The 14,967-nt window shown below is 34.2% G+C and overlaps 2 protein-coding genes across 3 annotated transcripts; both read right to left on the bottom strand.

Moving 5' to 3' along the window:
• Positions 1 to 1,480: 1,480 nt before the first annotated feature.
• LOC108479722 (membrane steroid-binding protein 2) lies at positions 1,481 to 3,964 on the bottom strand. Its single transcript, XM_017782472.2, has 2 exons — positions 3,485 to 3,964; positions 1,481 to 2,100 (listed from the first exon to the last, which is right to left on the bottom strand). Exons 1-2 carry the CDS (start codon positions 3,793 to 3,795, stop codon positions 1,755 to 1,757), a joined length of 657 nt encoding a protein of 218 aa, XP_017637961.1. The 5' UTR covers positions 3,796 to 3,964; the 3' UTR covers positions 1,481 to 1,754.
• Positions 3,965 to 5,910: 1,946 nt separating this feature from the next.
• Positions 5,911 to 14,195, bottom strand: LOC108480022 (DNA mismatch repair protein MSH3). Of its 2 annotated transcripts, none has more exons than XM_017782922.2 (13): positions 13,037 to 14,195; positions 12,336 to 12,518; positions 11,860 to 12,024; positions 11,288 to 11,386; positions 10,941 to 11,192; positions 10,275 to 10,538; positions 10,030 to 10,161; positions 9,640 to 9,900; positions 9,487 to 9,558; positions 8,823 to 8,972; positions 7,889 to 8,359; positions 7,378 to 7,697; positions 5,911 to 7,074 (listed from the first exon to the last, which is right to left on the bottom strand). In XM_017782922.2, the coding sequence occupies exons 1-13, from the start codon at positions 14,015 to 14,017 to the stop codon at positions 7,071 to 7,073; spliced, it is 3,354 nt and encodes a 1,117-aa protein (XP_017638411.2). In that variant the 5' UTR covers positions 14,018 to 14,195; the 3' UTR covers positions 5,911 to 7,070. The 2 variants fall into 2 exon arrangements, with proteins under 2 accessions (XP_017638411.2, XP_017638410.2); XM_017782921.2 differs by having other exon boundaries at positions 5,911 to 6,228; positions 13,037 to 14,194.
• Positions 14,196 to 14,967: the final 772 nt, after the last annotated feature.

Genomic DNA, 14,967 nt, shown 5'->3' with positions numbered 1-14,967 from the left:
TATAGGAGAAAAAACAGTTGACTTTTTTGGCATTCAGCCATTGGATTCAGCAAACTCCCTGCATGGTTTGTAGATAATCTTTGGATTTCACTATTTGAAAATTATAAATGAAAATTTAATTTTCTATGATGAAAAAAAGGAATATGTTGCATTTATTTGGTTAGTGTTCCAATCGTGTGTTCTCCTTTCTTCATATGTTGTCCGTACATTGACTCTCTCTCTCTCTTTATGTATTTGAGGTGACGAAATTTTATTTTTAGTTGATGATGGATTTAGTTTTAGTTTTTCATTTTATCTTTGCAATATAGTATTTTAATAATACTAGAATTTAATGATTATTATTTAATTAAGATTTAAAATTTTAAAATTTTAAAATACGGTATTAAAAATAATTAAATAAAAATATAAGGATTTTTAGATCTCCTATATCATAACATCTCTAAAATGTTATTCCATATGAGTTCATATTGTGTTAATACAAATAATTTAATGATTAAAGTCGAAATGTTATTAAAGAGTTATCGCGTCAAATTTAATCTCATTTAGTGATCTCAACTTTCCAAATACAGGTAGGTCTGCCGAAGAAAGGAAACCCGGAACCATCCCTCACTTCGGAACATTGCCCTCAGCATCTTTTAAGGTAATTTTACTCGTTCCATTTCTCATATTAAGTGATCAAGTCCTACCCACATTTATAACCTTAACTTATTATTGAACTCTGTGTAAAGGTTATTATGAAGGCCCTTGTCCATTTTTTCAAGAAAAAAAAATGGAAAAATAGCACATGCGAAAACCCTGCTCAAACAACAACTCAATATCCTTTGGGCACAACAATTGCGGCTCATCTTCGTGTCTGTCCACACACCCACAATGTGAACTGCTTTGTCAAGCAATCTCCAATATTTTTTGTTGTAATAAAATTAAATTCATAACATAGGCATAATACAAAGATTTGAAATTTTATACTAAAAAATAAAGTTTATAGTTGTTTTTAGAACAAAACTGATGAGTTTATAGTTGTTTTTAGAACAAAACTGATGATTTAAAGGATCAAATCACTTACTCCTAGTTCAATTGATTTGATCTATCCGATCAATTTGTCAAAAATATTTAAAATAAAAAAAAAATCAATTCAATCGTTGGTTCAACCGGTCCGACTGTCAATTCGACCAATTTAACTAGTTCACAAATCAACCAATCCGACTCCTTATTCCAGACCGGGAATTCTTAAAACAGTGCGTTGAAAATTATAGCCATGTTCTTCAGCTCATTGTGAATAATAAAAATACCAATAAAATCATTGGTTTTTTTGAGTTCCCCTGTTATCTCTCGCAACTCTTGGTACCAAAAGAAATGCATAGCATAAGCAATTCAAGGGAAACATTGTAATTCAACAAATCCATCATGCAATGAGAGAAAAAGGACTCACAGTACCTCTATTAATACCTTATAATGCAGCAGCAGTAGCAACAACAACTAGTTATTTTGTTGAACAAAGTAATTAATTCCTGCCCACACATATCAGTTCATCATAATAAGTATTTGTCTGAATCCCAGGTTTTCTTAACATTTATTTTTTTGATGGAACTAAATATTGAGGCAAGTTTTGCTAGAAACAGTATCTGCACTAACTTGAGTTTATATATAGAAGACGATTCACATTCATTCGAACAACACAATGCTGTCTCTTCCGGCATGTCCAGTACAAAGAGTGATCACCTGTTCGAAACAGAAACAGCTAAAGCTCGAACATGTTACTCCTCCTTAGTATCTGCAGGAGAAGATTTTTCCTCTGACTCAGTAACTGGAGTTTGTGATGGACCATCTTCAGTTGGCTTAGTATCAGTTTCTGCAGCTCCTGAGGCTTCACCACTGGCATCCCCTTCGGTTACTGGAACAGTTGTCTTCTTGATGGTTCCAACCTTCACGTACTTGCTCATGAACTTGTACTCCCAATCCTGCAATGCGTCCAATTCGAATGGACCAAGACCTGAAATGTCACCTGTCAGATCTTTTTCTTCGAAAGACATCTTTGCAAGAGCTCTGCTCGCATCTTTTCCGGCAAACAATGCGTAAGGTCCACCAGGTCCATAAAACATTCTGCAAGAAAGATTATATTCAGGGAAAAGCCGAGAACTTTCTGATTCATTCAATTCATAATTCTTTAATATGTAAAGGTCACTTGAGATTTGAGAAGGTGATACTCAACCATTCCCAAGGCATTACGTATACAAAATAGTATCAGACCAGTTCAGTATCATCAGTTGCACTTCACTTAGCCACTTACAATGCAAATTACTCTAGAACTACACTGGTTGATTACCGTTCTGCCATTATAAAGCAAGTTTTAATAAACTACCAAACTAAGAAGCACAAAGAAGCTTAAAGAATATGAACAATTTTAACAAACAATGCAATTTACTCTAAAACTATGCTAGTTGATTGCTTTTTGACACTATACACCAAATTTTAATAAACTATCAAACTCAAAAAACACAAAGAAGCTTAAAGAGAAAAACTAAGGTGCATAATTATTTTAGCTTTAAAAACATAAATGATTCTGTTAAAAAATAAAACAAATTGCATAGGAAAAAAGTTGGGTGGCATAAGAACAAAGTACAAGGCTTACCTCGAATTCTTTACCTCAACCGTGTTCATTACAGTCATGCATGTTACAGTATTAGAGACAGAAAGGGAAGACACAGGACACATGTGTGTTCCTATAACTACTGAAAAATAGTGTTCCAACTACTGTGTTAGAGAGAAACAAAATTCACAGAAAAGAAGCCATAGCTATCTCATCTCTTTGCTTAATTGGATTGAGTACATATTAGTAGTATTCGAGAATTGAAATAAACTTGTATCAACTAAGATACAAAAACATGGTAACAGCCTCTGATCACAGAAACGGGTTAAATATCCAGATGAAAGTGAAAAGCACCAATAAATATATGTATGTATGTATACTCTCATTTCAAAATATATAATTCAGGGTCAAAATCTAGAACTTTTTATTAGACAAGCAAAATCAACTAAACAGAAAATTACTTGCAATGACTACTTTGGTTAAATCTCATACATGATTTATCATATTCATCACAGTATTTACATGGAACAACATAATTTTTCTTTTTTAAGTTTGTATCATATGGTGGCAAAATCATAGGGTGCTTAATTAATTTTAAAAAAAAGATAGTCTACCATCAATCAACTGAAAAGTGCAAAGAAACCAGCAAAATAGCAAAAAGCTGCAGTCAAGAAAGCTTTCCAGTTCAACCATGAACTTAAAGGGCAAGTAAAAAGGTAATATGTAAAGTAAATTAATTTCTAGCAAAAACCTCAATAGCAGCCAACCCCCAAGAAAGTTACCAAAGCAAAGCTGATTTCCCAACACACCCCGTTGACCCCAACAAAGAATGGAAAAAATTAAAAGAACCCAAAAAGAAAAATCCCAAAGAAAAAAGAATCTAAGCTTTATTTAAACCTGCTTTGAGAAACATCATAGATCTGGCCCTTGATGGCCATAAGGAGTGGTTTCTTTGAATCCGACCCATCATACTGCTTAAGTTCCTCCTCGGTAATCTCGCCGAGCTGAACCGGTGGCGGTAGCGGCTCCATCTGCTCCTCGAAAGCCGTAGACCGTTGATGGATATGATCATCGGATGACCCAAATAGACCCGTTGCTACATAGTAAACAGCCCATAACAGAGCTAGAACCGTAAAAAAAGTGGCCGGAGATAGACCCGTATACGCCGTTATCGCCTCCTTCAACGTTTCCCATAGCTGCAAAGCCATATCGCTTTAGCGATTTTAACTCAGCTGAGTCTGAGAGTGAGTTGCTCGTGATTTGGTCTTAAAATTGAAAGAATAGAAATTGGCTTTGACGCTTTGCTATTAGAGTTTTTTGTCTGTAATTTATATTCCCGCAAAATACTAATTAATTCCTCTTTTAATTACATTTAATTTAATAATTAAAAATAAACTTTGGTACGAATATATGGACTTGTGCTATTTTTAAATAATTATTAAATTTTGATTTATTATTTATATGAAATATTGTGCATTTCCACATTTAATTTTTAATACAAAAAGTGTTTATATAAGTTTTATTAATAAAATAATTTATAATTAAAAATAAGATTAAAGGAATAAAATAATTTATTTTGGTTGTTGGTAGTCACATTCCACACCATAGCAGACAGGCTTGAAAAATGCTAAAACTAAGAAATGTTACCAATTTTATTTTGTATTTATAATTAAAAACATTATGCCACAACTAATATTTTTAATAAAAATAATAATATTGATATGCTATAATTGAAAATATATATAATTTATTTCAAAGTAAAATGTCCAGGTTTTGTTGGGGCTACAATTTTTATTTTTGGAATCATAAACATATTTTTTGTGCATTTTATTATTTAATTTTTATATTTTTATATTTTAATAGAAATATCATATACTAATCAAGTCCAATTTTAAAATTAAAAAGTCCAAATGAGACATGATAGTCAATGTTTCAAAACTGAAAACACCTAGGTTGAAATTCAAGGAATATATATATATATATATATATATATATATATATATATATATAATAATAATAATAATAAACAGATAAATCAACATATAAATTATGTTTGGTAACATTAGAATATTGAATTCTTTTGCCACCATTTTGGACTATCTTAATGTTTGGCAAAAATGAAATACCAGCTTTTTCATGTGTTATTTTAGCCACACGATTCAACGAATCAATTCAAACCAAAAATTGATCCACATATACATTCAAATACTAAAATTAAATTGATTTCTAGTAAGTAAATAAAAATTAATTAATATATTAATTCAGATATCAAAATTAAATTGATTTCTAATAAGTAAATAAAGATTAAAGATATCTTCGTTTTTATTATCCTTTAGTTTGGGTTAATAAACTAAATTAGATAGTTATATAGGAGTGAAAGAAAATAGTTTATAAATTTACAGTAAATTAAACAAAAAAATCTCATTTTTGGTTTAATTAAAGAATCTCATTTTTTATGTAGAAAAAAACGGAAGCAGAAAAAATCTTTACCTAAAGACAGATTGATTAGTCAATCATGCTTGAAGCTGGCTCAAAAAATCAACCGAATAGAGTTTTTGCACGAATTTTGTAAAATAAATTTTTTTAATAAATTTTTAAAGATAAACTACATTCAATATTATTAAACTATTATAAAGTTTTTATTTTGATCATTCAAATTTAAAAGGTTACGAAACGATCATTAAACTATTCAAAAGTTTACAATTAAGTCATTGAACTATTAGAATTTTTTTTTCAAAGTCCGACTAGTAAGTTTTAAGCAATGATTCGACAATCAATAGAGTGAAAATATTCATCAACTAAGTATAATATGCCTTAAATCCAAATTGATTTAATGATCAGTGTTTGAGAGCGAAAACGAAAACTGTATGAATTTTGGTTCGTAAATTTAAGACATTTAAAATTATTTCATGAAAAAAAAACTAAAATATAAAAGAGAAAGAGAACGAAAACTTTCAATTTGTGCAAGCAAGACCAATAGATAAGACCATACAACAATAATTTTAACAAAAAATCACACTTTATTTTCTTAAAAGGGATAATGACAAAAAATCTCCTGTACTTTAATAAAAATATCAATGTGATACATGTAGTTTCAATTTGTCATATGTAATACCTACAGTTTTATTTCGTCTATCAATTCAATACCTGACGCAAATTGACATTTGGACCACTTAAGAGAACCACATGACAATCTCAGCCAGAGATAAAAGCTGAACGGAAAAGAAATAGGGACTTAAATTAAATTTTCCCTTCTATTTTTTAAGCTCAAATTTATTAAATAAATCATAAATAAAATAAATATATATTTGTAATAAAACATGTTTCCTTCTAATTTAGTCCAATTTATTTTTTAATTTGCATAATTAACATGCATTAAGAAAATAAAAATTTAATTAACTAATTTTACATTTTAACTTTTAATTAAAATAATTTTCTCTTCCAAATAAAATACATTAAGAGATGTCCCCTCCTGTCTCTGGCAGCGTCGCCGCCACCTTTTACGGTGATCGGAGGCCACCGAAAGGTTTCTATCCTTCTCCCCTTTGCTTCTCCTGGTTCAGATCTTCCAAAACCAAACCCAAACAAACTTGAAACTTCAACTTCTTTTGACCCAATCTTCACGCTACTCTGGCCATCGCCTGTCAACAATCAACCGGGCAAATCAAAGTCGGTCCAACATGTTTAACTTAGAGATCAATAGAACGCAAAATCAAAAACCTTGAAGAGGAGTTTCGTTGGTTCAGTGGCCAATCCCAACGGTTAAGAGGCAAATGAGGAGAGGCAAACCAAAATCGATCCGACTATGGAAATTTGGGATCGGATGAGAAACTGAATTTTAAGATTCAATTTGAGCATTTGGACAAGATTTCCGGGGAATCCAGAGAGACAAAGGTAAAGAGGAGGCTTTAGGTTGTCATTTGGTGGTGCCCGAGAGGTAGACAATGCCGGAGTGGTCGCGGCGGCTAGGGTTACAAAGGAGAGAGAGAAAAAAACACTCAGTTTTCAGGGTTAAATAGTTAAATGAAGATACTTATTTGGTAATTAGATGAAAAGAAAAGGAACGGGACACGTTTCAGGTCCCTTAATTGAGTTATTAAGTGACTGCTTCGTTTGGTAATTAAATGTAAATTTAAAAATGGTACAACTGTTTGTAGGTCTCTCGTTTTTTTCTACCACATTGAATAAATTGAAACTACAGGTATAGTATAAGGGGATTTGTTGCCTTTATGTGCTTACTCTTAAGTTCAAGATATTAGGATACAAGTAAGAAAAATTTAATATAACATAATTTTATATAGGAAATGCCAACCTCATTTTTCACCAGAAAATCAACATGAAACTATGGTTGGTTATAAAAATTACAAAACTTGCTCATATACAATAGTATTCTATTCTATTCACAAAATCGTCCCTCAAATCTCATCTTGCTTTTCTCCTTCATACTATATCCATTGTCTCACTTTGAGGAACTAACTGCCTCTTATCTGGACCACCAAAATTATTTGAATGTATTGAGTCAAATAAATGAGACATGTGATGGGCAAAATGAGATAAAAAATGAATGAACAATCCACCCCGGCCCCAACCCCACCCGCCCTGCCCCGAACTTTATATAATATTTTTATCCTTGACTCCAAAATAGCTTACCCAATCCCGCCCCACCCCGACTCGATGTTTTATAATTTATTAATTTAACAAAATTCAATCAAATATATATTATATATCCTTATAAAAGTAAGAGATTATAATTAAAAATATAAAAAAGTTGTTATCAAATTAATATTTACCTGTTTATTAATTCATTTGCAATGCCTTGAGCTTCTTTCAATAACTTCAAACTTTTTGCATAGTCATCATCCGTTGTTGCAGACTTCAATTTCGAAAGCAAGTCCCTGACAGCGCTAACAAATTCTTCTGAATCCTCTGTCCTTTCACCATGGAAGCTAGCAGTAGATTTTAATACAATTGCTTGTGTTTCTAGTTCTTGATCACTTGATGGTGTTTCCTGCAACTGTTTTTCTCCTGATTTTTTCCTCGCTCTGCTGCTTTCAATCGTTTCCAGTCTTGTAGCCATTATCATTGCTTTATTGATACACGATGAAGGCATCTGCATGGTAAAGCATTCAAACAATTAACATGAGAAGCATGTTTGAATAAAAAGTTCATCCATTTTCACAGAAATTAAGTGGGAACAATGAACATCATCCATGAACATGTAAGAATCGGGCCAGTCTTGTTCCATTTGGGAGACCGTGTTCTGAAATGATCTTTAACCAAGAGGGAGGGAGGGAGAGTTACCTGTGCGAGCAGAGCAACCTTGAAACCAAAACTCCTTGCAGTAACACCAGGGACAAGCTTATACAGGTAGGTTATTTCATGATCAGATTTTGAATCCATAGTGCCCTCATCATTATTTGAGGTCAGATACGAGACATGGTATGCCTCCACAGACCCAGGAAATTCGATTTTAATATCAGCAATTTTAGGGTAATGGGTCACGAAAAGGACCATGCATTTTTTCTGCTCCAGTAGATAATGCAATGTAGCATAAGCAATAGCTACACCATCATGTGTACTAGTCCCTCTTCCAAGCTCATCGATGATGACCAGTGAGTTTGCAGTGCAATTGTGGAGTATTTGAGAAGCCTCACTTAGTTCTTCTAGAAAGGTACTTCTCCCTTGTTGGATACTGTCGGAAGCACCCATCCTTGTGTAGATAGCATCTAAGACAGGTAGAGTGGCTGATTCTGCTGGTACAAAGGAACCAACCTAAAAGGATCAGAAGGCATGTTCAAAACGGTAAGGGTTACTTCAAGAAACACAATGAAATGAGAGTAATTCAACATCAGAGGTAATATTTATATCTCATAGCATAATGTGAAATCATGTAGAAGAGTTCGCAAAGGAAGAGAATAGGGCCAACATCCAACTTAACACCATCACATATTATAATCATGCCTTCCAATAAGTAAATACCATATATATAGCTTTTGGGACAAGTGCACATGAACTATCTTTTGCAGATGCACATAAACGAACTTAATGGTTACCAAAAGAACTAAGGGAAAATGAGAGAAGTATACTGAGCAATATTTTGTATGAAACCATAAAAGTGTCAAACATGTTGTGATAAAAAAATTTTAGCTGAAGGGCCTAATGAAACTGAAGACAAGAAAGGAGGGCAGGGGAGGGGAGGGAGACAGAGAGAAGTAATAGTGAGCTCACATTCTACCTGAGCCATCATAGCGATTAGAGCAACCTGGCGAATGTAACAACTTTTTCCCCCCATATTAGGACCGGTAACAATCTGACAATACTCTCGGTCTGCATGCAATATTGTGTCATTTGGAACAAAATTGTCTTGTAAGATTGTCTCCAGTACCTGATCAAACACAGCACTCAGTAAGCAAACACCTCATGGCAAAATATTGGCTATAATTTATATAAAGAACTTAGTTTGAGTATTTGGATAAACGTCATCATCATCAATCATGGAGATTAATTTACCAGCGGCAAAAGAATAGAATAAGAAGGATATGGCATTAAGAAAAGAATTATCTTATGAGATGTACTCTTATTTACATATAAGAATTAGGCCAACCAAGCATCCTGGGTTAACTTATTAGAGAGAGTTTCACACAGACAAATAATAGAAAACAATTCATTATTATTTAAGCTTATTTTTCATAACATAAATTTTAGGGATGCCTATGAAGTACAGATATCAAGCATGTTGAGAGAAGCTCTCTGTGTTAGTGGCAATAAGCACTTGACATATCAAATTTATTAATATATGTAAGCATTTGGTTAAAAAATCTTTAAAACCTTCCAAATAGGTTCAGTTATAAATAAGTATAGTTAGATATCATATGTTTCAAACAAAAGCTTCAACTTACAGGGTGGCGGCCAGCGTGGATTTGTATTTGAACAGGTCTATTGTCCTCCATAAAGATAGGACGGACATAATTCTGCAATAAACAATTGAAAATATAAAAAATATCAACTTAGCCAGATCAAGATTAAAGTATTAAGGTTCACCAAGTAGGTACCTTATTTTTTGAAAGAATTGCAAGAGAGTGCAAACAGTCCAGAGTGGCAAGTGCTTGAACAGCAGCTTGAAAGTCCATATAATATTCTCCAAACTCCATAAGAAAGCTGCCCCACGCAGCTCGACAAATAATGGTGAGCTCTTCATTTGCCAGTCTTAACTGGTCTAGTGCTGTCAATACTTCAGGTGGATGATACCTTACAGTTTTTTTGGTACTGCTTACCTTAACCCAGTTTGAAGGTACCTTGGCATCTATAGACAGCTGCATAGAAGTTGAAGTGGTTCAGGGCCACAAAAACCAACTCGGGGCTTTTAAACTGTACGCGATGATATAATAGCTGTCTGGAGAACATTATTATTAGGATATTCCAGAATATACAAATAAGCCTACCTCTACCAAATGTGTAGTTCCTGAAACACACGTGAATTCCAATTTGTGATTCCTAAATTGCTTTCTATACAAGCCAATCAAATTATCCAGTTCCTCCTTTGCCAACTGAAGTGCTTTCCGAGCTCTAGCAACCTGCAGTAAGTAAAAAGTCAACCCAACAGGATTTGAAAAGATCACAAGATCAAATGCAACAATAAGAACAAGATTAAAGTTAAACAGATCTTCACTTCATCCAAAATACAAACCTCTGGAAATTGGTCTTTAGATATAATGATTAAGTCTGTAAAATCCCCTTTATCAGCTGCTTCTTTGTTTAGGGTAGACAGTAGTTTCACAGCATTACCAAGTACTTTAGATGATGAAGCAGTCAAAATCAACCTTCTCAACAGAGCAGACTGCACAATTGCAACTCCAATTTTATTGCAGCTATAGTCCTCATATTCTTCATCAATATGAAGCCGCTTAAGTTGCTTTCCAGCAGACAGAATAGCTTGAATAACTGCAATGAACTATACAACTGAATCCTTAGGAATTTATCAATAGAACCAAGCAGAGGGATTTACACAATAGCACCCACCACTATAGCTATTTTCCAACAATGAAACATAGCATTGTTTAAAAGGCTTAAATGCAGGAGAAGAACCAAGAAAAAAAAACAGAATATCACCTAGCAGTTGCAAATTAAAATTTAACTTTTCATTCCTTCATCAGTACAAATCTGGATGAAGCGCCAATCGATAGACTTAAGAAATTATAGTGCCAAAACACCATATTGTAACAGCGGAACATTTACATTCAAATGAAATAGAACTTCAACCAAAAAAAAAGGAAGAACCTTAAGAACCTAGCTAATTGAGTAATTGTTGCTTCCCCTAGCATGCACAATAACAAGATAAAGGGAATGACAATACCTCTGATGGGGTGGCAGTCCGATGGAAGATTCTTGTTATTCCACGTTGAATATCAGGTGATCTTCCTAAAAAAGTTAAAACTGAGGAAAGCAAACAGGACAGTTCTGGCTGCATAATGGTTGCATCAAAATCTCCCCCCTCAATCTCAACAATACTCTGAGAGCCTTTATAAGACCCCATTGACAAAGCAATTTCTGACACAGCATCCAGTCGAGCAGTTATCATGTTTCTATCACATAATGGGTGAGTAACCTGTTTAATGAAATAAAACTCTTAAGGTGAAATCCTACATTAGGACAAATATAGAAACCACCACCAGAAGCCAGACCAAGTTTTATCTCAAATACCCAGTGTCTTAAAAGCCTTGATCCATAAGTAGTGAGAGTATGATTCATGACTCCTAGCAACGAGCCAGTTTCAGAACCATCTGAATTATTCCTCAGAATCTGGTGATAGCAAAAGCATCTATTCAGAAACAAGGTTTTAATAGAGAAGCAGAGAGTTAATATCCAAAGACAATAGTTTCGAAGGAACCATTCCCGACACAATAAGTTTTCTTTTTATTAACAAAAAAACAACTAGTGTTCCAACTGGTTACCATTGATATAAAAAGATTATACCATTCAGGATTTTACCATGTCACCGGTCTTTAGTTAAAAGATTGGCTTCAGGTGTCTAAGCTTGTTTGGAACTAATTGCAAAGTAGAGAAGATCCATTGATACAGTACACTAGTTGAATATCACAATGACCAGAAATCAACACCATGACAGCCAATAGCTGATCACAAATTCCCGATGCCAATTTTTGGTGGGAGAGCCAAATGGCAACTTGAAAAAGATTAACTAGGCAGTAAAGGGAACAACTATTCTGATAAATTTTCAGAACTAGACGTATACAAAAAAATCATGAAACTATTACCTCTAATTGTTGAAGTGTATTTGCTGAAAGGTTCATCTCCACCCTGCTTGATAAGGAGCGAAATGAAGCTCCACAGCACAAAATTCTTTCAAATCCAAATTGCTTGAAATGACGAATAGTTAAGGCCAACGCTTGTAAAGCCAAATCTGGCATGTTCAGGACTCCCTTAAGACCAACAAAGTTAAGAAAATTAATTAATACATTAAAGCAAGATCAATAACAAACAATGGCTTAATGAAAATAAGAAATCAACTTAGTATTATTACATGGCAAAAGTGGTCCAGAAGCAAAATTTTGGATTTAAAGAAATGACAAAACATATTTAATATTTACAGCTAAAACATGTATAAGTGGTCATACAAATTACCAAACCAAAGAGATTAGTTGATTACTAAGAGTAAAACAAACCCCACAACAAACCATAGTTCAAATTCAATGTTTTTCGGGGAGCAAAAATGTTGCAACCAAGTTCACACCTGAACTGAATTTCTTTGTTCTGTACCCTCTGCTAACTGATTCACATCATCTGCTAAATTATCTTCAACCATCTTCTCATAAAGGGACATCACATCCTCAAGTGCACCACCATCCTTGAAACAATCACAAGAGGCGTGCTCCAGACGAACATTCGAGGCAGGTCCAGCATATGCCATTAACAACTGATACATATATTTATATAATCAGAAAAAATTTGGAAGACAGAGCCACTTAATAGCGAAACCGTACATTTATGGAATTTCTCTACACGATACCCCTTTTTGTTTTTCATGGTTGAACAAGCCAGATACATTGACCAAAATTTTAGTTAATACTCAAATTCTACAAGCCCCAAATATACTGGGATCAAGGCTTGTTGATTTGGTTTCTTATTCAAATTTCTACAAGGTCAAGTAATGTGAGACCGTGTTTATCTATCTACATATATGGTAGGTTTCAACAGCTTTTTAACTCTTACTCCCCCAACAATACCAGTAATTCGTCAAAACTTCCCCTTTCATGCTGCATTGTCTCTTAGAAACAGCTATTAACTACAGAGGTCTAGAGGAACAAAGTCATTGCCAACACTTCCAATTATCCCCGTAAAGTTAAATTTCCTCACATGATTTATCGGATATTTTTGGTTTTTAAACAAGTAAATATGCCACTTCACAAACTGTAACAGTAATAAATGAAATACCTTCTCTGTTTGTTTCGAAAGTGGTTGTCCGAGCAATAACTCGGCCGGAGCCAAGCTCAAAACCACAGCTTCAAGCCCACTCCTCATAACCCCATCATCGAACTCACCGTAAACAACATCCCCGGTTGAAATCTCTACTCCAACAATACCAATCCTCACATTAGCCCCACCAAAATTTGAAACCGACCCGGAAAAATCCAAAACTTTCTCCACAACACAAACCAAATAATTACTCTCTGCACCACACCCTTCCTCTTTCCCTCCCACATCCTCCGCCGCCTCCAGTGTAGCTTTCGTGTACAACGCCGACAACCCTCTGCCAAACGGACCAACCCGGTTGGAACCATGAGCCTTAATCGCAGCTGTTTCTGTCTGTTTCACCACCCCAACCTTGTACCCGGCACTAACCAGCCTCCTCACGTAGACATTCAGTCGAAAAGTTGGCACGCTTGCTGTCAAGAAGTTGCGATCAACATGGGCGTAAATCCCCAACACTTTAGCTGCTATATCCGCATCTTTCCCAAAGAACCGAAACCGATAACCAACTTCCACCATGAGAAGAACATCCGGGTACTTACTTTTTAAATCCACAACTTGCTGTTCCAATGGAGTGTACTTCTTGTGATCGGATTCGGACGGTTCGATAGAAGATTCCAGGAGAGGCGGTGAAGGGGGTTCGAGAAGTTTCTGGAGGAACTTCTGGTGGAGTGAAGGATTAGACTGAGGAGGAACTGGATTCTGGGTGTGAGGAGAAAGCGTGGGTTTGAGTCTTTTAGGAGTGGAAGCGAGGTGGGAAGACAGAAGTTTCCGTTTTGAAGGAGAAAACGAGACCGTCGTTTTAACATTAGGAGACGGAATCACCGGCTTCGGCGGAGGAGGAGAAGACGACGAAGGGTTTGACGATGGAGGAGTTGAGGCGGCCGGAATTTTGGGTTTGGAAGCAAAGAAACGAGAAATCACTTGCTGTTTTTGCTTGCCCATGTTTGGGCAAATCAATAAACTGATAAACTAAAATCAATGGATTTTCAGAGAGATGATGATTTTCGAACGAATGGAGCCATTGAAACGGAGGGTTTTCTTCATTTGGCGCGCTTTCCTCTCAGCTAAATCGACGATAAATTTGCATTAAACAAGGACTAATGGGCCTTTGATGACAATAATCTGGACGGCGTTAATGTTTCCTTTTTCATTGGGCAAAACTTGAGCCTAATGGGCTTGTTCCATTTTGGTACAATTAAGAAATAACCCAAAGTTTCAAGAAAGTTAATTGCACAAAAAAGCCCAAATCGTTGCTCTGATTTTAAATTGATTTGTAAACTTCAGAACATTTTATTTGGGCCCTTAAAAGTATTGTACTTCTTCCATCAACTAGCTATTTGTTTATGCATTAAATTCCAGATCACACTCCACATGTAAAATATATAGATCAAATTATTAATACAAGCGTATTTACCAATAAGTAGTGTTGTTAAAAATTTGTACGAATAGTTTTTAAACACGTCATGTCCATGAAATTCATACGGTAAATACATAAATAGTATTTTGTTCCACGTGTTTTAGATATAATCCATGCAATATTTGAATTGCCATTTAATGGTTACGTTAAAACTTAATTGATAAGATATTGATATTTAAGTATTTGATTAAAACTTTTTCTAAAAGTTTTAAAAGTTATTACTTTCTTCTTAGTAAAAATGTTTTACATTTTCATTGGTGTTATTTTTTATGTTATCTCATAGTATGTCGTTTTAGTGTCTACTTATGGTGTATACAAAACAATTCTCAATTTTGTATCACATATTGTGTTCGTGTTAATGTTATATTTATTGGATTTTTATATAAATTGTGAGTTGTGACATGTTATAATTTGTTAATATTATTAGCGATCTGAGAGTTATGATCAGTTTAACATTGTTTCTAATAAACATATT

This window comes from Gossypium arboreum, chromosome 12, assembly GCF_025698485.1.
Source record: "Gossypium arboreum isolate Shixiya-1 chromosome 12, ASM2569848v2, whole genome shotgun sequence".
Lineage (NCBI taxonomy): Eukaryota > Viridiplantae > Streptophyta > Magnoliopsida > Malvales > Malvaceae > Gossypium > Gossypium arboreum.
Note: the sequence above shows the minus strand (reverse complement) of the source record. Positions and strands in the feature narration are given on the sequence as shown.

What these genes read in the sequence shown, in the direction of transcription:
- LOC108480022 (XM_017782921.2), bottom strand. Translation starts at nt 14,017, where the DNA reads ATGGGCAAGCAAAAACAGCAAGTGATTTCTCGTTTCTTTGCTTCCAAA. An exon ending in CAAGGCTTTTAAGACACTGG is followed by an intron (nt 11,193 to 11,287) that starts GTATTTGAGATA and finishes TTCATTAAACAG; the next exon opens with GTTACTCACCCATTATGTGA. An exon ending in GAACTACACATTTGGTAGAG is followed by an intron (nt 9,901 to 10,029) that starts GTAGGCTTATTT and finishes ACTTCTATGCAG; the next exon opens with CTGTCTATAGATGCCAAGGT.
- LOC108479722 (XM_017782472.2), bottom strand. Translation starts at nt 3,795, where the DNA reads ATGGCTTTGCAGCTATGGGAAACGTTGAAGGAGGCGATAACGGCGTAT. An exon ending in TATGATGTTTCTCAAAGCAG is followed by an intron (nt 2,101 to 3,484) that starts GTTTAAATAAAG and finishes TCTTTCTTGCAG; the next exon opens with AATGTTTTATGGACCTGGTG.